At 45.7% G+C, this 22,327-nt stretch overlaps 1 protein-coding gene across 3 annotated transcripts in view; it reads left to right on the forward strand.

Moving 5' to 3' along the window:
• The window catches only part of NFKBIZ (NFKB inhibitor zeta), a 331,222-nt gene that overhangs the window by 34,912 nt on the left and 273,983 nt on the right, over positions 1–22,327 (forward strand). For all 3 annotated transcript variants that reach the window (XM_069204799.1, XM_069204802.1, XM_069204800.1), the window contains exons 2-5: positions 826–962; positions 1,089–1,116; positions 1,215–1,312; positions 1,415–2,133. In XM_069204799.1, the coding sequence (XP_069060900.1) occupies positions 826–962; positions 1,089–1,116; positions 1,215–1,312; positions 1,415–2,133 (982 nt within the window). The remainder of the gene's footprint in view (positions 1–825; positions 963–1,088; positions 1,117–1,214; positions 1,313–1,414; positions 2,134–22,327) is intronic.

The raw sequence follows: 22,327 nt of genomic DNA on the forward strand, positions 1-22,327 counted from the left end.
TTTGGCCTTGTGTCACTAAAATAAAGTACCTTGTTTTTGGTAACACTGAGTAGTAGACGCACAGTCCACTGTTCCGGAGGTTCCAGAAGTAAATTTGCTACGACTGCATTGAGAACTATTCACTTTGCTGAAGTCTGCAAGGCAGCTACATGGAGGTCTGTTCAGTTTTACAGGGCACTATTGACTACTCAAATTCTAGAACAGACACCCAGTTAGTAGGTGTCCTTGAGAAATCTTTGCTTAATGACTTCTGACTTGTCTTTCTCCTCTTGTACCATGTTTTTAGGGATGGGTTTACTTGCCTGTTAAGAGTTTGATTATCAGTTGAGAATTCCCTGAAGGAGGATTACCTGTAATCCTAGTTCTCCTTCGGGGGATTCTTCATCATAAGCAATCCTTCTTCCTCCCTGGTGGAAGGCACACATATAGTTAGTAGACTCTCTAGATTAGTATAATTTGCCTCACCTTTTATTTTTGGGAACTGAGGTAACTGCCAACAGGGGGATACAGGAGGGTTGTGGGCCCTTAAAGGTTCTGTCAGTTTTTATAACGACACAGCCATAGCCTATATATCTACATTGCCCTGATTTATTTGACTCCATTTCCTTTAAAAGGCTTGTGAGTGAGGTTTTTTCCAAGAAAATTTGCTTTTTTCTGTAATGTTTCTTTTCTTCAATATTCTTTTGTCCTTCTTAAAAGCAAATTGAAGGAATTGGCAAAAAAGTTAGAAGCTTTTAGAAATCATTAAAAAATTGTTTACAAAAGCAGATATTTTAATTTTTGTTTGTTCTATCGCTGTATATTAAAACTCTGTTGTATTAATAGTGAACCATGGAAGTAGCCGCAGAAAAACAAAGTCAACATTTCAAGGTGTCCGTGTGCGAAATTCTGTGAAAGAGCTTCTGATACACTTGAGGAACAATAAGCAGATAACATCCAGATATGGCGGCAAGGGAATAATGGTAGTCTTTTTTTTTTGTTTTTTTTTTGTTTTTTATTTTAAATTCTTTCTAAATGCACCATGCTGTGTCTGGAATTGTTAAAGCTGTCCAAATGTAAACCATATTTTCACTTCTGTTTTAATGTAGGAAAGTCTGAATTTTGAACCCTGCCAAGGTAGGTTTTTTGTGTCTGTCCATCTGTATAGATAGACGTTTTTGTGACTGTGACTAGGTCTTAAGCTTTTTTAATATGCTGTTAATTTACTTCAACAGAGCTGAAGACTGTATTTAGTAACACAAAGAGGTCTTACGAGTATTCTTTAGGTGGACCTGTCAGTAAGAGACCTGCGTTTCAAAGACATTCCTTTTTGGTAATATATATCTTACATTGATTCAATTAGAAACTGGCTTTAATTAAAAACACACATTTTACTACCTTAATTGTTTCCAAATGTTGTATTTTCTTTCACCAGGCACCCTCTGCCAATCCAGATTCAATACACATGGAAAATAACTATCAAAACATTGCAAGTAATTCGAATTGTGAAGTGCTCCAGAATATTATTAATATTAAGGACAAGACTAATCCACTTTCTCTCAACACTGTGCAAGTTAACTGGATGAGCACTTTGGCTAACAACCAAAAGCCCTTGGAAGAACAGTACCACGAGGTTCAAGTAGTGCACACTCACAACTCTGATGGCAGTAATCCACAGACATTGGAGCAGTGCAAAGTACATAATTTTCCACTCTTGGCGACACCAGGTTTGCAAACCCCGATTGATCAGCATTCTGTACCTGATTGCAGTCAGCTTGGTGCACACAGCCAGTTGCTCAGTAGCTATCGTGGGTTGACTACTTCATTCTGTGATGTCTTGCATTGGCCAGATCAAAGTGTTGGTTCTGTTGTAAATGAAATGGATTATTCTTCTGACGTGAAGATGTCTGCCCAGCCTCTTCACAAAGCCAGCACTCCTTCTCATAGTTTTAACCTCAACAATGCACTAGGGAGCCGGCATTCACTGTTCGCTTCCTACAGCATCTCACAACAGCCTTCAAGTGTTGATGAAAACCAAGCAGCTGCCACACGGCCAAATAAGTCATTCTTCCATTGGCAGCTTGATCAGGAGGAGAGTAAAATTGCCAGTATAAGTCGGGAACAGCTCCTTGCCCAGGACTCTGATGGAGATACGTAAGTAATGCGTCTTGGATGCTCTTTTATTAGAATTTTAGGTGATGAATTACTCACTTTCACAACTAATTCCGAGTGAACGTGGTGCATTTGAAAGATGCAGATTTGGTGCTGATAAAGATTGATGCTCAGTTGGTACTATCAGCATTTGTTCTTCAGCCTTTTGGTTGGGATGAGTGTATTTCGTCTAATAATAAATGTCAGTAAAGCCAGTAGTTATTTCAGCCCCCGACTTGACTATTCTATTGGTTCTTTCTCAACCCCTCCGTCCTTTAAGTATAAGAGATCCTAGTGGGGGGATGTTTTTTTTTTTTTTTTAACCATGGTACTCAGTAATTTATTATTTCTTTTAAGTATTGTGGTAACATTTTTACTTTGATACAAGACTGGAACCTCTCCTGCCGCCCCCCCCCCCCCACCACCACCACCACAAACAGTTTTACTTGAGTTCTGAATGTCCACTTGAATATGCCTTTCAACCGATGACTACCTGCTAGCACGTATGTAAATTACATTTTATATAATCCTCTTAATTTACTGTAAGGAATCATTGCTCTTCTTCATCCCCCCCCCTAAAAGGCAGTTGGTTACTTTGAATGGGTAGTGACCTTATTCTTTAAACTTTAGTGTTGTGTGGCTGGCAGTGATTTTGTCCAGCCCCCCCCCCCTTTTTCTTTTTTTTCCTAATTTTTTTTTTTATTTGCAGTACATGTAAGGTACAGCTCAGCTAAAACTGGCAAAGACCATCCTCTAATCGTAAAATTAATGTGATTTGACATTAAAGTTTGAGTGTTGCCTTGTGCCCCTGTTGCATCACTTCTGTAGGAAAACGTCACTTATATGCAGAGCTTACCATCCTTTAAAATCAGTAGGCGGCCACTGCTGTCCCTCTCGTGTGACTGTTAGGCACAATGTTAAGGTAGTAGGGGAGAGGTTTAGGTAGGTTAAAAAATACAAACTTGGTAATTCGTAGACAATCAGTGTTTTTTTTTTTAATCAGAATCTCAGATTTGCTGTTGTGATGTCAGACAGTTTACAAGATGCTCAAGTCTTTTCAAAGCCAGGAGGTCACTACTCGTTGACTTGAAGGATTTACCATTGCTTTTTTTTATGTTCTGTAGTTCAGCAAAAAGGAGCGGGAAAAAGGTGCAATGATGCAGCTGCTATATTTTGTAGAGTGCGCTCTGACCCACAGGAGTCTCCTGAGCAGGTGTCTGTCTAACCTAGCCTAGAAGCACGTAGGTGAATAATAAAAACAAACAAAAAAAAAAGAAAAACAGTTCAGCTTTTTTCGGATTTCAAGAAGAGAGAAGGCTCTGATGTGAAAAAACTGGTTGTTCATGCTTTAGAGTCTTGCAGAGAGTAGGAGCCTACATGGTTGATGCAAGGAGATGCAGTTGTTCAAGTGGGTGTGGCCCAAGTTGTGTAGTGCCTTGAATGTTTGTGTGAGGAGTTTGAAATTAGAGCATTTGTGTATTGGGAGGCACTGGAGCTCCCTGAGATGTGGTGTGATGAGTTCTGTGTGGGATGTTGAGGATGAGTCTGGCTGCTGGGTTCTGGATGGTTTATAGTCTTCTGCTGTGTTGCTTGGTGATATTGGCGTAGAGGGTGTTCCTGTAGTCTAGTTGCTGGTGGAAAGGGCTTGGGTTACTTTTCTTTTTGGTGCTACTCAAGATCTATTTGAGGATTTTCTTCAGCATGTTAAAGCATGGTGTAGCAAATGGACCAATAATTTCTCTGCTTTGTACCAACTTAAATTTGACAGTCCAATAGTGGGGGCTGGCAGAGAGGGAAATATTCCAAACCACCTAGATAATAAACATTAAATAAGAATCATGACAACCAGAGAGCTTCTTGGTCTTTGTGACCCAGCACCTACATCAGCTGTGATCATTCACCCTTGTGAAGAAACCAACTGTGCCCTTATACCTGGAGATCCGCTTAGTCCATTTCTGTTTGCTAACTAATTCAAGGAGGATGAAGTACGACTAGCAATCATAAGTCAGAAGTCAAGAAAGGCCCCAGGCAACATTACTTTGAAGGTCTTTCCAAATCATGTATCCACCTGGATTCCAGCCCTACCTACAGGATTAAATGCTTTATGCAAGCTGTTTCCTCATTGAACAAGGCAATAATAATTACTAACCATAGAAAAGGGACAATAGAGATCCTAATAACTATAGGCCAAATTATGCTCCTAGATGGTACTGGAACGTTTATGGCAAGCTGCTGTTAACCCGTATGTAGGGTTGTGCAGATGAAAATAGGATCTTGACTGTCGATCAAGCACAAATCTAGAAGGAAGAGAGCACAGTTGACAAAGCCATGAGGCTTTTTCTGAGCTCTTTGAAATACACAGTAATCAAAAAGTGCCCCATCTGTTATTGGACACAGTCGGCCTTTGAATTAGTAGGCTGGTCACTCCTGGGGATGTTCTTGAGAGCTCAGGATGTCCCAGCAAAACTAATATCAGCCCTTCAAATTTTACATGAATAGAACACAGCCAGAGTTCCCTTTGGCAGGAGAAGGAAGTGTACTCCTGAAATTAGGATCGAGCAGGGTGTCTGACAGGGATGTGTGGTCGCACCCCTGCTTTATAACCTTCATGAAATATGTGGGTAAAATCCCCCTGTATCTGGATTTGGGCATCCCCAAAATAGGAGGCACTAAATTTCCGTTATGGCTATTCCCTGATTCATTCGCTCCTTCAAGAGTTCAAGAGATATTGGCCCTCATCACGACCCTGGCAGTCCAAAGACCGCCAGGGCAGCTGTGGCAGTGTCACTACCGACGGGCCAGTGGTGCATAGTGCCAAATTAGGAGTTTGGCGGTTTGGCCGAAACCAATCCGCCAAGCCTCCACCCATCCTGCCACATTACCATGTTCTGCCGGGCTGAAGGTGAGACCTCCAGCATGGCGAAAGGTGTGATACCGCTAGTGGCATCACGAGACAGGAGAAAGCCAGCATTTTTCTGCAGATCGCACCGCTGCAAAAAGCTGGTGGTCTTGACCCTGGCGACAGGAATACGCATTCCTGACGCCAGGATACACTTGCACACACATCCACATACCCTCACACATTCACTCACATACTCCGACACAAACACATCACCACTCACCTATGCGCTCGCGTCCTGCACCCCCATTCACACTAACATACACAAACACCACACTCATGCACGCATTCACTCACCCAGCACATACATACATTCACACACCCTCTCCCTTGCACTGCTTACATAAATTCACACACCCCTCCCTCAGCACATACATACATTCACACCCCTCCTCCCCCACAGAGCATACATACATTCACTCCCCGCCGCCCCCAGTGTATACATACATTCACACACTCCTGCACCGCATACACGCACTCAACTGCTTTCTCTGTTCACTCACACCCACCCCTCCCTTGCCCACTTACACAAACACTTTCCCCTCCTTGTCCACTTACATACACATGCACACCTGCACACTCGCACTCACCCCATCCACACTCACCCCCTCCCCTCCACACTCACTCCCCTCCCCTCCACACTCACTCCCCTCTGCCCTGCCAACTGGTCTCTGAATTCCACCCGATTTTAGGTGGAATTGAGACCAGTTGTATTGGGGTGGTCAAAGACCGCTGAAGTTGTGATGAGGGCCATTGTCGTAATAAAAACTAATCATCAATATCAATAAAACAAAATATATGAAATTAAACCGCTGAAATGGATGTTTAATATCCATAGAGTAAATCTGGATAGAGTAAAATGTTTTGACTATCTAGGCATATATTTTGAACAGAAGGTTACCTGGGTGGTGCAGTCATTCAAAAGAGAGGCCATATTGAGCTAAAATAGAGACACAATCATCCATTTGGCCAAAAATGTCAGCAGCGGATGTCTCACATCTGCCATTAATACCTACAAAGCAAAGGCAATCTCTGCCAGATCCTAAGGGGACGGAACCATAGGGCTGTAGAAAGACTGGCAACCTTAAAGTGGTGGAGAACAAATTTCTCTGCCAACTGTTACATCTGTGCCCTGCAACACCAATGGAGACTGTCTCCTGGGCATTGCATCATCAATTCTCATCAAGCCCGTACTGTATTGGGGTCAGACTGTGTATTCATAGCCCCTTGTCTCATTATAAAGACCGGCTCCTGGACATTCTTGAGAGTCTGGGTCACGTAAAGATCTTGTGGCTGGTCCATACAGCGACAACTCAAGCCATCATTGGATGTAGAGATTTCTGGACCCACCCAAGCACAATGTATGCCGAGAGTACCAAGATTGTTAAAAAGCATTCCAAGACATTCTCTGTCCTTTGTCAATTAACCAGACTCATTGGGATAGTCCGTATTTGAAAAAGGAAATGAAACACTTCGGGAGGTTCAGGTTGTGTAAGATGTGGACAAAATGGACCAGATTAACTTTGATAAAGTGATGATTGCAACCAAGAAATTACTGAAATCCTGAAGCTGTTTCCCATTCTCAATAATAGACAGATCTAGGGTGACCAGACTTTTTAAGCTAAAAACCGGGACTTTTTGTAAAAACAGAAGGACTGCAATTTTACTTCAACCAAGCACACAGAATGGTGCTTATCAGCACATAGTTACAGCAGAGGCACTAAGGACATAAATGCAAATTTTAAAGCCAGTATCATGACTGTTAATTAAATTCCTTTCTCATAACTGCTGCTAACTATCTCTGCTTTGGAAAACATGCAAAGGCACCTCCCACTGTTTTAAGTTGACCCCCCTCCCTCTAAAAATCAGGACATAAACTAAATTTCACGAAATCTGTCAGGACAACTGGTGGAAAAACTGGGACTGTCCTGGCAAATTCTGGGGTGTCTGGTCATCCTAGTAAGATCCAATTTGATCAATATGATGATACTTCCCAAATGTACTTTTATTTTTAATATGATTCCATTGTTTCTTAAACTGGAATGGGTGAAGAAATTGCGGGGGGAGATAAGTAGTGTTACCTGGTCATGTAAGGGGGTAAGAATTGTCTGGCGTAAGTTACGCAGGAAATAGGAAGTTTAGCAGCTCCAGACTTTTGGCTGTATTGCTGTGCCTTCCAATTAAAAAATGTAAGGAAGCGCTCCTCAAAGGAGAGAAGTCTCCAAATGGTACAATTGCAAGGCGAGAATGGAGACTTTACCCTGCCAGGTGAAGTATGGAAGAGGGACCTGCCAACGCTCGATGTGACAAACTTATGGCAAGTATGGGTGTCTGTTTTATGGTCTTAACATAAAAGCACCAACTCTCAGGACAATCTTCTGTTTACAATGCACAGAGCGTATTGGACCCCGAAGAAGTTATCAACCTTAAGGGCCCATGAAACAAAGGCCTGCTTGAAATGTGTAGAGGAGAGGGCTGATGAAGTTCACATGTTTTGGCAGGGTCCCGCAATTGAGATGTTCTGGCAAGATGTGGGTAAATATTTAACAGATATGTTTGGGAAAGAAATAGAGGTAAGCCTTGCACTTGTTACTTTTGGTGTGCTAGATGGCATTGGGCCCTCGCCAAAGTTACAGAGAATGCAGGCATCTCTATTATCTCTATTATTTGTATTAATTCTTCATGCACTAACCGCGATCTGTCTGAAGTCGGTGTCTGTTGTACCCCTCTGTATACGTACTGGGTAGATTCTGCTAAAAAATGAACGGCTTGGATCAAAGCTGCTTCTCACCTAAGAGGGTTGAGATGTGGTAAATATGGGAGCAATGGTATGAGATGGGGCACACAGAGCACAAAGGAATATCAGATGTGGGTCCAATGATTATAAAAAGGAAAGCAGCTTGTAAAAATTATAAGCACCAGAGTGCACAAGATTGTTCTCCTGTTGATGGGTGCAAGAGGTTGTGGACCAGGTACTGGGAAGCTGCTGCTTGGTAGCAGTAGTAAAAGGTTTCCTATCATATATCTGAGGTCCTTCCGCTCTCCCCTTTCTTTTTGTAAATGAGGATTTAAAAGACAAAATGTTAAACTCCATCTGGCCCACATGTAATTAGAGTGGGCATCGTTGACGAATTACTGACTTCATTTGTACTCTTGCATTAAGTCAACATCAATATTTAAATCATATCGAAGGTTAATTATTCCTGGAGGAAAAATGGATGCCGTTTTTAAAACTTAGACTCTGAATCCTTCTAATTTTGTCTTATACTAAACAGTGGTCAGAAAACATATTCAGCTAGCAACGTACCTGTAACCCCAGAGGCTGAGAGACAGTTTTGCATATGATGCTTTTATGCTCATTTACCATTGCACTGCAAATGAAAATCCTTAGACTATTTTTAAACCACAATTCAAGAAGATGCCGTGAGGCCCTGCTGGTCTGCATTTGCTCAGACTCTGAAGACATACACAAAAAAAACAGCCCTTTACATTTTCCATGCTTAAAAATTGACCAGATTAAATCACAGTTTCAAGTTGGGGCCATCAACAGACTCATGCTGCCTGAATGACACATAGTGAAGTATTGGGCAGCATATTTATAGACTATCTTTTTTTTTTTTCTTCAAAAAACTGAAATATAATAGTGGCCTTTGGCTGAAACAAATACCTCAATTAAATGGAAGCAGGATGTGGTGACTGCGTTGACTTGTGCGGTCATATCCAGTTTGCTGTCAGTGATTACAGCCATTCCTGGTGTGGTTGCTGGGTGTGGGTACAAGATTCGTTGGCCACCTGTTGGAGTCTTAAATGAGTTGTTGATGCAAAAGATCACTACTACTGTCTTCTTGAGCCTGAGACAGTTAGGTTTCATCCACTTAGCAGGTACAGTCATGCAAGCAGTGAACCGGTTTCTTGTGTTGGCGGTCTAACAGAATAAGGGCTGCCATATCTCCTGTTAAGGATCATACGGATGTTGGTATCAGTGATGAGTACTATTTCTGTAGTGTGGTTGGGACTGCATCCAGTCTGAGTAGTGTGGAGGATCTAGTGGCTGTAGAGGTGGTTATTAAGGTGTTGGTTGATTAGCTTCTCTAAGACCCAGGCCAGGTGTGGTGGGAGGGAGATGGGCCTGTGGTTGGCAAGCATGACTGGGTCTGCATATGGTTTATTGATCAGGGATGTGATGATAGGGTTTCCAGTTGTTCAGAAGTGGCTGAATTGCAGGAGGTGTTGAGGATGGATGTTAGTACTTTATACTAATCAATTGGAACCCTTTGGTGAAGGTGTGGTGTGGGCAGGGACCTCTGGGACCCTTGAGTGGATGTTCTTCATGTTAGCAGCAGTTTCATTGGAGGTGATAGTGGGACCTGAGTTCATGGTGTGTTCTTAGGCCATGGTACGAAGTCAAGGTGCCTGGGTATGGTTGAGGGTCAAAGTTGCTATGTATGGAGGTAATTCTGTTACAGAAGAATTCTGAGAGCTTGTTGCAGAAGCTTTATAATGGGGTGGGGGCATGTTGCTGGAGGCAGCTTGAGGAGTAGTGAATTCTTTGATAGTTAAGATTTCATTTCTGATGTTTGTGCTGCTGTTGATGTGATTTGCAAGAGCTGTGTGTTTTGGTGTTATGCAGATGCTGGTGGTAGCGTCTTAGGGCAGATTTGAAGACATCTTTGTCTATTGTCTCGTCTTTTTCTCTACTTGCACTGTAGTTGCGCGTGGTGGCATTTTGTGAGCCAGAGTTCCACTGTATACCAGCTGGCCTGTGGTCGGGTTCTTGCTCCTGAGTTGCGTTTTAGGAGTGACCATGATATCTATGCATTCAGTGATCCAGTTTTTAAATTTTGTAATGACTTGATCCCTTGGGCAAGTGTGTGGTGAGGGCTGAGTCCCAGTTCTCTGTGCTGCTGTTCCATCTGCGGGAGGTGGGTTGGGTGGCGATAGGCCTATGGTGTGAGGGATAGGTGTGTTGAAGTTGACAAGGGTTTGGCCTGATTTGTTGACTGATGTTGGAGGACAGGGCCCAGGAGGTGTCCTGCGATATAAGTGAGCCTGGTAATGTGTTGGGTCAGTTGAGGTTTTCCACAAATAACTTGGAGTTAGTTTGTGCAGTCTTCTAGATGTAAGTTTAGGTCTCTAAGAGGATGTGGGGCTGGATTCTTTAATGCAAGGTAAAAGGAAGTCTTTGAAGATGATGGCATAATTATAGCAGTGTCCTGGTGGTCTGTATAAGAGGGTTCTGCCTAGGGAGATGTTTAGAGATGCAAAGTGTGAACATAAGGTGCTCCCTGTAGTTAGTAGGGGTGTCCATGTAGGTGGTGCTGCTGATGGGGAGGGGGGGGGGGGGGGAGTCCTTGAAAATATTGGAGGCGGTGCCTGGGGCTTATTATCAAGGTCTTCTCTGATAACTGTAGCTAGTGGTGGATGGGTGTGACAGAGAATGGGTTTAGCCATGTTTCTTTGAGGAAGAGTATGGTCATGAGCGTGGTCGTGCAGCAGGACCCATATTTGTGTGGCATGTTTGAGTGATCTGGTGTTGAGCATACATGAGTGTGGCATGCTGCGTAGATGCTGGTTGATCTGTGTGAGTGGGTGGTAGGGTTTGTGTGGGTGAGTGTGGGTACTGGGTGTTAATTTGGGGCTAAGGGAGAGTTTGTGAGAAATTTCCCATGTATGGTGTGGAGTGACAGCAGTGTGGCTAGTAGTTGCAGTCAGGTAGCGGTGGATAAGGGGAGCATCAGGAATCCTGGCGCTGGGCTTGGTTGAAGCAGATTGGCACAGATGGGTTTGCCTTTGGCATTCCTGTGCAGCTGTCGTTGAGAAGGAACTTGGGGGTGTGGAAATGTACATGAGATGTTTGCATGTGTGAAGCACAGGAAGGAAGGTAAGAAGTGCTGGTGGAATAAACAGAACTTGAAAAATGACACAAGCAGAGCAAGGGGCCAAAACATTGCATTCAGTGGCATGTGTGGCTTTATATACACATGCTTTGCATAAGTCGACCATCTAGTGTTGAGTCCGGAGTGTTACAAGTTTTTTGTTTGAAGAATCTTTTTGAGTCTTGAGATCAAGTGACTCCTCTCGCTGATACCACAAATGGGCATTTAGTCCTTTATTAGATAGTTTTCTTTCCGCTGTCCGGTTCAGACATGTGTTCATCTCACTCCGGTATTTCTCAGTTCGGTCTATTTGGAACTGTTCTTTTCTGTCTTTCCTTCAGTGATGGTATTGTAATTCGATTGGGTTCTCTCTACCTAATGTAGTCAATCTGAATTTCTGCACCGGTAGTCGACTCTTCGCCCTTTAGGGTGCCAACGCCCGTCTCGGACCTACTCCTCCACGTGGTGTTGGGATATGGAGGGCTGATGGAATGAACTCCATTTTGGTTTTTCCCTCCATGCCATTTGAAATTCCCACACACCTATCAACATCTGGTATGTAACTTGTGTCTCTCTCCGGACCACAAAGAAGAAAGCTGCAATGCCTGCCGGTCCTTTCTATCCAAGAAGACACTCCGGGACTGAAGAGCACATAGATTGGAGATAGCATCAAAGGCACCAGACGACACTCCTGATATTTTTGGGGAAGAACATGCGCCGGAGGAGCTCGAACAGGAGGCCTTCTCTATAGAAGATTCGGAGTTAGATGTCCAATCTGACATTGAAAGCCATCCTCTTAACCTCTGTACAACCTGTAAGTACATGTGCCTCGACTCCCCATATGAAGACTTTGAAGAAGCCCCAAAATGCAGGTCGTCAGACCGCCGCTGCCTTTGGGCCATGGTCTGATCCGAAAGATAGCTTCAGATGGCCCGCCTTCTGACTCAGCACGGAAAGAGCCAAGACAAAAGTCTTCGGCATCGACCTCCGGAACATCCCACACAGCCTCTGGATCGAGCAGACCTGTTGAACAGAGCATTTTTTTGACACCGAAAACTTCGGAACCGAAGACTGTATCTTCCAAAGATTCCAGTCACTCCTCAGAAGCACCCTCACCAGTAGAGCCCATCTTGGATACTATGGCTGCTCGTCAGCTCTAGGAACAGGAAGATTAATTGTTCTCCCCCTCCCTGTTCCAATCAAGAGGAAGCTTACATTTCTTGAGGCCTCAGACACTGTTCCTCCACCTAAGAAGGTCTCCAAGGACAAGGCTCCATTTTGGCCCTAGCCTTCTCCACCACAATCTTCTGTGCTTCCTTCAGCCCCTCTACCACTTCCCCAATCACCCACACCTATTACTGAGGGACAGTTGTCTCCACAAGGTACACCACCACCTCATGGAGATGATTTAGGGGACATGCCACAAGACATCGACCCATGAGATTCATACGATCCAGATCCTATTTTACTAAATGACCCGGATCTATTTTCAGCACGCCCATCGCCTCCTGAAGACTCAGCATCATATCAGCAGGTCATAACACTGGCAGCTGCATACCTCAATGTCCAAATGCACACTGACCCTATTGAACTGGATTTCCTCTGATACACGGACTACCACCCATAACTAAACTCTGTTTTTACGTATGCTTCCCGGCATCCTTAGATGTGCTGCTGAAATTTTTAAACAACCTGTTGGGTCTAGAGTTATCACCCCCAAGGATAGATAAAAAACATAAGGAGTCAGCTACAGAACCTATATTTATACATTCACAAATCCCTCCTGACTCCATAGTAGTGAGCACAGCATGAAAACGTGCTAAAAGCCAATCAACAGGAGATATGCTTCCCCCTGATAAGGAGAGCAAAAAAACTAGATGCATAAGGGAAAAGGGTAGCTGCACAAGCTGCCAATCACTGGCGTATTCCCAATTCGCAGGCACTCGTAGCACAGTACAACAAGGTGCACTGGGGCGAAATGGAGGATCTTCTCCGGTACCTCCTAGAGGAACATCTAAAGGGTCAGACTATCTCAAACAGCTCCATCAGGTGGGCATTCGATGCCACAAACACTGCAGCACATGTTATTAATACCAGCATTATCATCGGGAGACATGCTTGACTTGGATGTTCATTGTTCCAGCCAGAAAGTCAGCAGCCAGTTCTCAACATGCCCTTCAACAGGGAACACTTGTTTGGTTAAGAGATTGACAACATCATGGAGGAGCTAAAAAAAAAAGATGACACAGCAACGGCTATAGGTGCATTACCCACCACACCATAACGGGTTAATTTTAGTCACCCATAATTCAGGGGAGGCTTCAAACCACCCACTACTCAACCTTGCACCTCTCGGTGCCAGCAAGGCACCCATTTCTATACTAGAAGTTCCTCCAGAGGTTCATACGGAGGTGCAAACAACAAAGGCAGAGGAAAGACATCCACCTCTAGAGGATCTGCCCCCATTGCACACCAGTGACTACCTTCCACTGGGTCACACCTCTCCAGTAGGGGGAAGACTAAAAGATAGCTACCCACAATGGCCCAGTATCACCACATATCAGTGGGTTTTCTCAATTTTCCAACATGGTTACTGTCTGGGTCTTATTTACACTCTACCAAATATTCCACCTTGCACTCTCAATAGACCACCTTTCTCTTCTAAAAGAAGAGATACAATCCCTTCTTCTCAAAGGGGCTATAGAACCAGTTACACCCTCACAGCAAGGGTCAGGAGTATACTCTGTATACTTTCTCATACCAGATAAGGATGAGTCACTCAGACACATTCTAGATCTCAGACCACTCAACCTCTTAATTCTATCAGAACATTTCCATATGGCCACTCACCAAAATGTCATTCCAATGTTACAACAAGGCGACTTCATGACAGCTTTAAATCTCAAGGACGCATACTTTCATATTCCCATTCATCCAGCACACACCGCAAGTACCTCAGATTTGTCATTGCGGGGTAAACCCTATCAATTCAAGGTTTTACCATTCGTGGTAACACCACCCCAGGGTTTTCACAGAATGCCTATCAGAAGTTGCAACATACCTCAGACGACGACACGTTCATGTCTTCCCCCTTCTTGGATGATTGGCTCATCAAAGCCAGTACAAACCAACAATGTCAGTGTTGCACTCAAATGACAATACACCACCTTCATGCTCTTGGATTTACCATCAATTTTCTCACATCCCATCTTCAACCTTTACAGATACAGCCTTACCAAGGTGCAATTCTCAATGTTCAGTCCGGGCTAGCATATCCAATCTAGCTCGAATTCAAACTTTTCAAACTTATTTCCTAACAGGAAAACCACACTTGAACAGTGATGCAGTTAACAACGGATGATGGCCTCCTACATTGCCATTGTTCCCCAATACAGACTACATGTAGGAAGTTGGCTCTGTATGCACTATTTCAAAGTAAGGAATAGTATGCACAGAGTCCAAGGGTTCCCCTTAGAGGTAAGATAGTGGCAAAAAGAGATAATACTAATGCTCTATTTTGTGGTAGTGTGGTCGAGCAGTAGGCTTATCAAAGGAGTAGTGTTAAGCATTTGTTGTACACACACAAGCAATAAATGAGGAACACACACTCAGAGACAATTCCAGGCCAATAGGTTTTTGTATAGAAAAATATATTTTCTTAGTTTATTTTAAGAACCACAGGTTCAAATTTTACATGTAATACTTCAAATGAAAGGTATTGCAGGTAAGTACATTAGGAACTTTGAATAATCACAATAGCACATATACTTTTCAAATAAATCACATATAGCTATTTTAAAACTAGACAGTGCAACTTTCAACAGTTCCTGGGGGAGGTAAGTATTTGTTAGTTTTTGTAGGTAAGTAAACCACCTACGGGGTTCAAGTTTGGGCCCAAGGTAGCCCACCGTTGGGGGTTCAGAGCAACCCCAAAGTTACCACACCAGCAGCTCAGGGCTGGTCAGGTGCAGAGTTCAAAGTGGTGCCCAAAACGCATAGGCTTCAATGGAGAAGGGGGTGCCCCGTTTCCAGTCTGCCAGCAGGTAAGTACCCGCGTCTTCGTAGGGCAGACCAGGGGGGTTTTGTAGGGCACCGGGGGGGGCACAAGTTAGCACAGAAAGTACACCCTCAGCAGCACGGGAGCGGCCGGGTGCAGTGTGCAAACACCCGTTGGGTTTCTAATGTAAATCAGTGGGAGACCAAGGGGTCTCTTCAGCGATGCAGGCAAGGGGGGGGGGGTTCCTCGGGGTAGCCACCACCTGGGCAAGGGAGAGGGCCTCCTGGGGGTCACTGCTGCACTGGAGTTCCGATCTTTCAGGTCCTGGGGGCTGCGGGTGCAGAGTCTTTTCCAGGCGTCGGGATCTGGGAGTTCCTCTGCAGGCGTCGCTGTGGGGGCTCTCTGGCTACTCACAGTCTCGTAGTCGCTGGGGAGTCCTCCCTGAAGTGTTTGTTCTCCACAAGTTGGAAACAAAGTTGCAGTCTTGGGTGAACAGGGCCGCTGTTCTCTGGAGTTTCTTGGTCCTTCTAGAGCAGGGCAGTCCTCTGAGGATTCAGAGGTCGCTGGTCCCTGGGGAGAGCGTCGCTGGAGCAGTTTCTTCAGAAGCGGGGGAGACAGGCCGGTAGAGCTGGGGCCAAATCAGTTGGTGTCTCCGTCTTCTCTGCAGGGGTTTTCAGCTCAGCAGTCCTCTTCTTCTTAGGTTGCAGGAATCTGAGTTCTTAGGTTCAGGGGAGCCCCTAAATACAGAATTTAGGGGTGTGTTTAGGTCAGAGAGGGCAGTAGCCAATGGCTACTAGCCATGAGGGTGGCTACACCCTCTTTGTGCCTCCTCCCAAGGGGAGGGGGTCACATTCCTATCCCTATTGGGGGGATCCTCCATCTGCAAGATGGAGGATTCCTAAAAGTCAGAGTCACTTCAGCTCAGGTTGCCTTAGGGGCTGTCCTGACTGGCCAGTGACTCCTCCTTGTTTTTCTCATTATCTCCTCCGGCCTTGCTGCCAAAAGTGGGGCCGTGGCCGGAGGGGGCGGGCAACTCCACTAGCTGGAATGCCCTGTGGTGCTGTAACAAAGGGGGTGAGCCTTTGAGGCTCACCGCCAGGTGTTACAGCTCCTGCAAGGGGGAGGTGATAAGCATCTCCACCCAATGCAGGCTTTGTTACAAGCCACAGAGTGACAAAGGCGCACTCCCCATGTGGCCAGCAACATATCTCGAGTGTGGCAGGCTGCTAAAACCAGTCAGCCTACACAGGTAGTTGGTTAAGGTTTCAGGGGGCACCTCTAAGGTGCCCTCTGGGGTGTATGTTACAATATAATGTACACTGGCATCAGTGTGCATTTATTGTGCTGAGAAGTTTGATACCAAACTTCCCAGTTTTCAGTGTAGCCATTATGGTGCTGTGGAGTTCGTGTATGACAGACTCCCAGACCATATACTCTTATGGCTACCCTGCACTTACAATGTCTAAGGTTTTGCTTAGACACTGTAGGGGCACAGTGCTCATGCACTGGTGCCCTCACCTATGGTATAGTGCACCCTGCCTTAGGGCTGTAAGGCCTGCTAGAGGGGTGACTTATCTATACTGCATAGGCATTGTGAGGTTGGCATGGCACCCTGAGGGGAGTGCCATGTCGACTTACTCGTTTTGTCCTCACCAGCACGCACAAGCTGGCAAGCAGTGTGTCTGTGCTGAGTGAGGGGTCCCCAGGGTGGCATAAGATATGCTGCAGCCCTTAGAGACCCTCCCTGGCATCAGGGCCCTTAGTACCAGGGGTACCAATTACAAGGGACTTACCTGGATGCCAGGGTGTTCCAATTGTGAAAACAAAAGTACAGGTTAGGGAAAGAACACTGGTGCTGGGGCCTGGTTAGCAGCCCTCAGCACACTTTCAAATCAAAACATAGCATCAGCAAAGGCAAAAAGTCAGGGGTAACCATGCCAAGGAGGCATTTCCTTACACTACACATGCATCCCTTAAAGCAGTGTCTGTCATTGGTGCTCTCAGTCACAGGGTCATCTCCAAGATCTAGTGTTGTTGGACTGCCAGACTCACCGCTGTGCAATAGTGGAATTCCACTAACCTCTCCAAAGGGCAGACCTTTCAGGACCCAGTGCCTCAAACACTCTCTCTACAGATGCATCACAGACAGGTTGGGGAGCTCACCCCAACAACCTCACAATAAAAGGTATATGGCATCTTATTCAACAAGCTTCCAACATCAATTACTTGGGGTTGCAGGCCGTTTTCCTAGCAATCAAAGCCTTTCTAATACAGCTCACCCCAAAGTGGTTCTGGTCCATACAGACAAGGCAGCTGTGTATAATCTGGAGAAACGGGTGGGGGCACGTTCTTCTCATTTGTCCCACCTCGCTAAGACAATATGGAAATGGGCAATTCACCGCCACATTCACCTAGTGGCACAATATCTCGCAGGAATGGCCAACCAGTTTGCAGACCTCCTCAGCAGGATGCAGAAACAAGTCCACAAATGGGAACTCCACCCACATGTCCTTTCAAAAGTGGGGCCACCACAGAAAATTCAAAATGCCAAAACTTCACATCGAGATAGCCACTACCCACACCTTCAGTTCAAGGGCAATGCTTTGTGGATCAATTGGTCAGGGATATTTGCTTACGCTTTTCCATATATCCCTCTCTAGTGTGCAAACGGAGACAAATTTCACTAACAATGAACCTTGTAGCTCCCATATGGGCATATCTGTAGGAGGCTGGCCTGGCTTGTAGTGGCTACCAGAGGTACTTACACCTTGTGCCAGGTCCAGTTATCCCTTATTAGTGTAGTAGAGGTGCTTCTAGCAGCTTAGGCTGATAGAAGATAGCTATGGCAAAGCAGCTTAGGCTGAACTAGGAGACATGTAAAGCTCCTACTATACCCCTGGTGTCATATGTACAGTATCATAAGAAAACACAATACACAGATATACTAAAAATAAAGGTACTTTATTTTTATGACAATATGCCAAAAGTATCTCAGTATGAGGATGCCAAATATACAAAAGATATATGTACACAGTACCAAAATTATGCAGTAATAACAAAAGGAAGTAATGCAAGCAGTGTAAAGCTACAATAGATTGCAATAGGAGCACATAGGTATAGGGGCAACACAAACCATATACTCCAAAAGTGGAATACAAACCATGAATGGACCCCAAACCTATGTGAGCTTGTAGAGGGTTGCTGGGACTGTAAGAAAACAGTGGGGGTTAGAAAAATAGCCCACCCCAAGACCCTGTAAGGTAGGTGTAAAGTGCACCTACAACCCCCAGAGAGCATAGAAGTCGTGATGGGATTCTGCAAGGAAAACCAACAACAGCAATGCAACAACAGTGGATTTCCGGACCCGAGTACCTGTAAGACAAGGGGACCAAGTCCAAGAGTCCCGACAGTGTCGAGAGTGGGCAGGAGCCCAGGAAATGCCAGCTGAGGGTACAAGGAAGCTGCCACCGGATCAAAGAAGCTTGGTGTTTTGCAAGAACGAAGAGGACTAGGAACTTCCCCTTTGGAGGATGGATGTCCCACGTCGTGAAGAAGCTTGCAGAGGTGTTCCCACGCAGAAAGACCGCAAACAAGCCTTGCTAGCTGCAATGGTCGCGGTTAGGGTTTTTGGATGCTGCTGTGGCCCAGGAGGGACCAGGATGTCGCCACTTGGATGAAGAGACAGAGGGGGCGCCCAGCAAGTCAGGGAGCCCTCACAGAAGCAGGCAGCACCCGCAGAAGTACCGGAACAGGCACTTGGAAGAGGAGTGAACCGGAGTCCACGCAAAGTCACAAAAGGGAGTTCCACGACGCCGGAGGACAACTCAGAAGGTTGTGCACTGCAGGTTAGAGTGTCGGGGACCCAGGCTTGGCTGTGCACAAAGGAAATCCTGGAAGAGTGCACAGCAGCCGGAGCAGCTGCAAATCACGCGGTACCCAGCAATGCAGTCTAGCATGGGGAGGCAAGGCCTTACCACCACCAAACTTGGACTGAAGAGTCACTGGACTGTGGGAGTCACTTGGACAGAGTTGCTGAGTTCCAGGGACCACGCTCGTCGCGCTGAGAGGGGACCCAGAGGACCGGTGATGCAGTCTTTTGTTGCCTGCGGTTGCAGGGGGAAGATTCCGTCGACCCACGGGAGATTTCTTCAGAGCTCCTGGTGCAGAAAGGAGGAAGGCTACCCCTAGAGCATGCACCACCAGGAAACAGTCGTGAAAGCTGGCAGGATGAAGCGATACAAGGTTGCAATAGTCGTCTAGCTACTTTGTTGCGGTTTTGCAGGCGTCCTGAGCAGTCAGCGGTCAATCCTTTGGCAGAAGGTGAAGAGGGAGATGCAGAGGAACTCTGGTGAGCTCTTGCATTTGTTATCTCAAGAATTCCCTAGAGGAGAGACCCTAAATAGCCAGAAGAGGAGGTTTGGCTACCTAGGAAGGAGGATTGGCTACTAAGAGAGGTAAGAGCCTATCAGAAGGAGTCTCTGACGTCACCTGCTGGCACTGGCCACTCAGAGCAGTCCAGAATGCCAGCAACACCTCTGTTTCCAAGATGGCAGAGGTCTGGGGCACACTGGAGGAGCTCTGGGCACTCCCCTTTCCTTTGTCCAGTTTCGTGCCAGAGCAGGGCTGGGGGAACCCTGAACCGGTGTAGACTGGCTTATGAAGAGATGGGCACCATCTGTGCCCATCAAAGCATTTCCAGAGGCTGGGTGAGGCTACTCCTCCCCAGCCATCACACCTATTTCAAAAGGGAGAGGGTGTCACACCCTGTCTCAGAGGAAACCCTTTGTTCTGCCTTCCTGGGCCAGGGCTGCCTGGCCCCCAGGAGGGCAGAAACCTGTCTGAGGGGTTGACAGCAGTAGCAGCTGCAGTGGAGATCACGGAAAGGCAGTTTGGCAGTACCCGGGTTCTGTGCTAGAGACCTGGGGGATCATGGAATTGTCTTTCCAATGCCAGAATGGCATTGGGGTGACAATTCCATGATCTTAGGCATGTTACATGGACTTGTTTGGAGTTACCATTGTGACGCTATACATAGGTAGTGACCCATGTATAGTGCACGCGTGTAATGGTGTCCCCGCACTCACAAAGTCCGGGGAATTTGCCCTGAACAATGTGGGGGCACCTTGGCTAGTGCCAGGGTGCCCACACACTAAGTAACTTTGCACCCAACCTTCACCAGGTGAAGGTTAGACATATAGGTGACTTATAAGTTACTTAAGTACAGTGGTAAATGGCTGTGAAATAACGTGGACGTTATTTCACTCAGGCTGCACTGGCAGGCCTGTGTAAGAATTGTCAGATCTCCCTATGGGTGGCAAAACAAATGCTGTAGCCCATAGGGATCTCCTGGAACCCCAATACCCTGGGTACCTCAGTACCATATACTTGGGAATTATATGGGTGTACCATTATGCCAATGTGAATTGGTGAAATTGGTCACTAGCCTGTTAGTGACAAATTTATAAAGCAGAGAGAGCATAACCACTGAGGTTCTGGTTAGCAGAGCCTCAGTGAGACAGTTAGGCATCACACAGGGAACACATACATATAGGCCAGAAACGTCTGAGCACTGGGGTCCTGGCTAGCAGGATCCCAGTGACACATAACCACCACACTTACAACATAGGGTTTTCACTATGAACACTGGGCCCTGGCTAGCAGGATCCCAGTGAGACAGTGAAAACACCCTGACATATACTCACAAACAGGCCAAAAGTGGGGGTAACAAGGCTAGAAAGAGGCTACTTTCTCACAGTATCCACCTTGGTTCACAACACTTTTGGATCTGTCTGTAGTTCCTTATGAGAAACTCCCCAACAACGTCCAAGATGCGGCAAAGTGAATCATCTGGTTAGGTCTGGAAACAACAGACTATCTGGGCAGCGCAGACAGGACCAGCGTGGTGTTTAAGCATCACGCCTGAATATGCTCCAAAGTCTTTCATCGGATCATACAGTAGTTCCTCATGTACATGCTGTTTGATGGCTCTCATTTGTTTGATGCAAAGGCTGACTCAGCCTTAGGGAAATTTAAAAAATGGGCCTAGCTCAGGCTGCATTGCAGTAGACTCAACAACAGTGCCCCTTTTCAGGCTTCGGTAGGGGATATCTGCAGAGGCAGCACCAATAGGCCCCCCCAGTCCTTTCAGAGCAGAGGCTGTGGAGCAGGCAGTTACCATCTAGGCCCTCGTTGGCAACATGCTATACAAACCCTAGCCACCCGTTTATGCAGCAGTCTCAAAACTGCTTTAGTTGGTCTTTGACGGCACATGATCACAGGAGATAGTCACCTTTCACCTCACTGGAAGAAGGAGTATAACCTCAGATGAATGGGTAAGCCAGATTGTGGAACCCAGATACTCCCTATCCTTCCTGTCCTATCCTCCGGATATGACACCCACACGCCATCACCTCCAGAAGGACTGCTTGTCCACACTCCCGGGTGAAGTTGAAATTCCCTTGGCCAAGCAGGCCTTGAAAAATGATATAAATTTTACTAAACCTGCAGGTAATCTACTCGACCTAACTGTAATGTACTTGTCTCGTAAAAGGGTGTCAAATTGTGTGAACCTACGCAGTTAGTTTACAGTTGCTTTTTCTCATCTCACATATGAGTGCACCTTCATATATGTGAGCTCAGTATTTTTGCTGCACAAAAAAACTTTTCTGTTTAAATAGATATAGTGTTTGCTCCATGTATAATGAGAATCTAGCCCACATATAGGGAACAAATGATCCCTGACTTTCCTCTTACTTTACTAATGCCATCAATGCAGGAATGTTTCTCAGTTTGTTTAAACGCTCACTTTCAATAAATATATTACTAAAGTATGATATGGTAGCATACTGTCATTTACAGACAGTACATTTCCAAGAAATGTCCAAATACCTTCACACTAAATTGGAGCTTTACTGATAAATCTATATAGAGTATTAACAATAATCTGCGAAAATTGGATCTCAGAAACATATGTTCGATGGCATCTGTCGCTGTAGATACACATGTTCTGCATAGCTCGCCATCTGGTGTTGGGTCGGAGTGTTACAAGTTTGTTTTTCTTCGAAGAAGTCTTTCGAGTCACGGGACCGAGTGACTCCTTCTTCTGTCTCCATTGCGCATGGGCGTCAACTCCATCTTCGATTGTTTTCTTTCCGCCATCGGGTTCGGACGTGTTCCTGTCGCTCCGAGTTTCGGAACGGAAAGTTAGTAAATATCGGAAGATTTTCGTCGGTATTGTTGCGTTCGGGATCGGCGTAGTTAGATTCAACACCGCATCGAAGATCGACGCGCTCCGGTGCCCTTCGGGGTAGTTTTCGATCCCCCGTCGGGGCCTGGTCGGCCCGACCGCGTGTCGAACAACGCCGATGGAACGGACCCCGTTCCGTTTTTGTCCCAAATGCCACAACAAATACCCTTATACAGATC

Source organism: Pleurodeles waltl, chromosome 8, assembly GCF_031143425.1.
Source record: "Pleurodeles waltl isolate 20211129_DDA chromosome 8, aPleWal1.hap1.20221129, whole genome shotgun sequence".
In the NCBI taxonomy this organism is placed as follows: Eukaryota; Metazoa; Chordata; class Amphibia; order Caudata; family Salamandridae; genus Pleurodeles; species Pleurodeles waltl.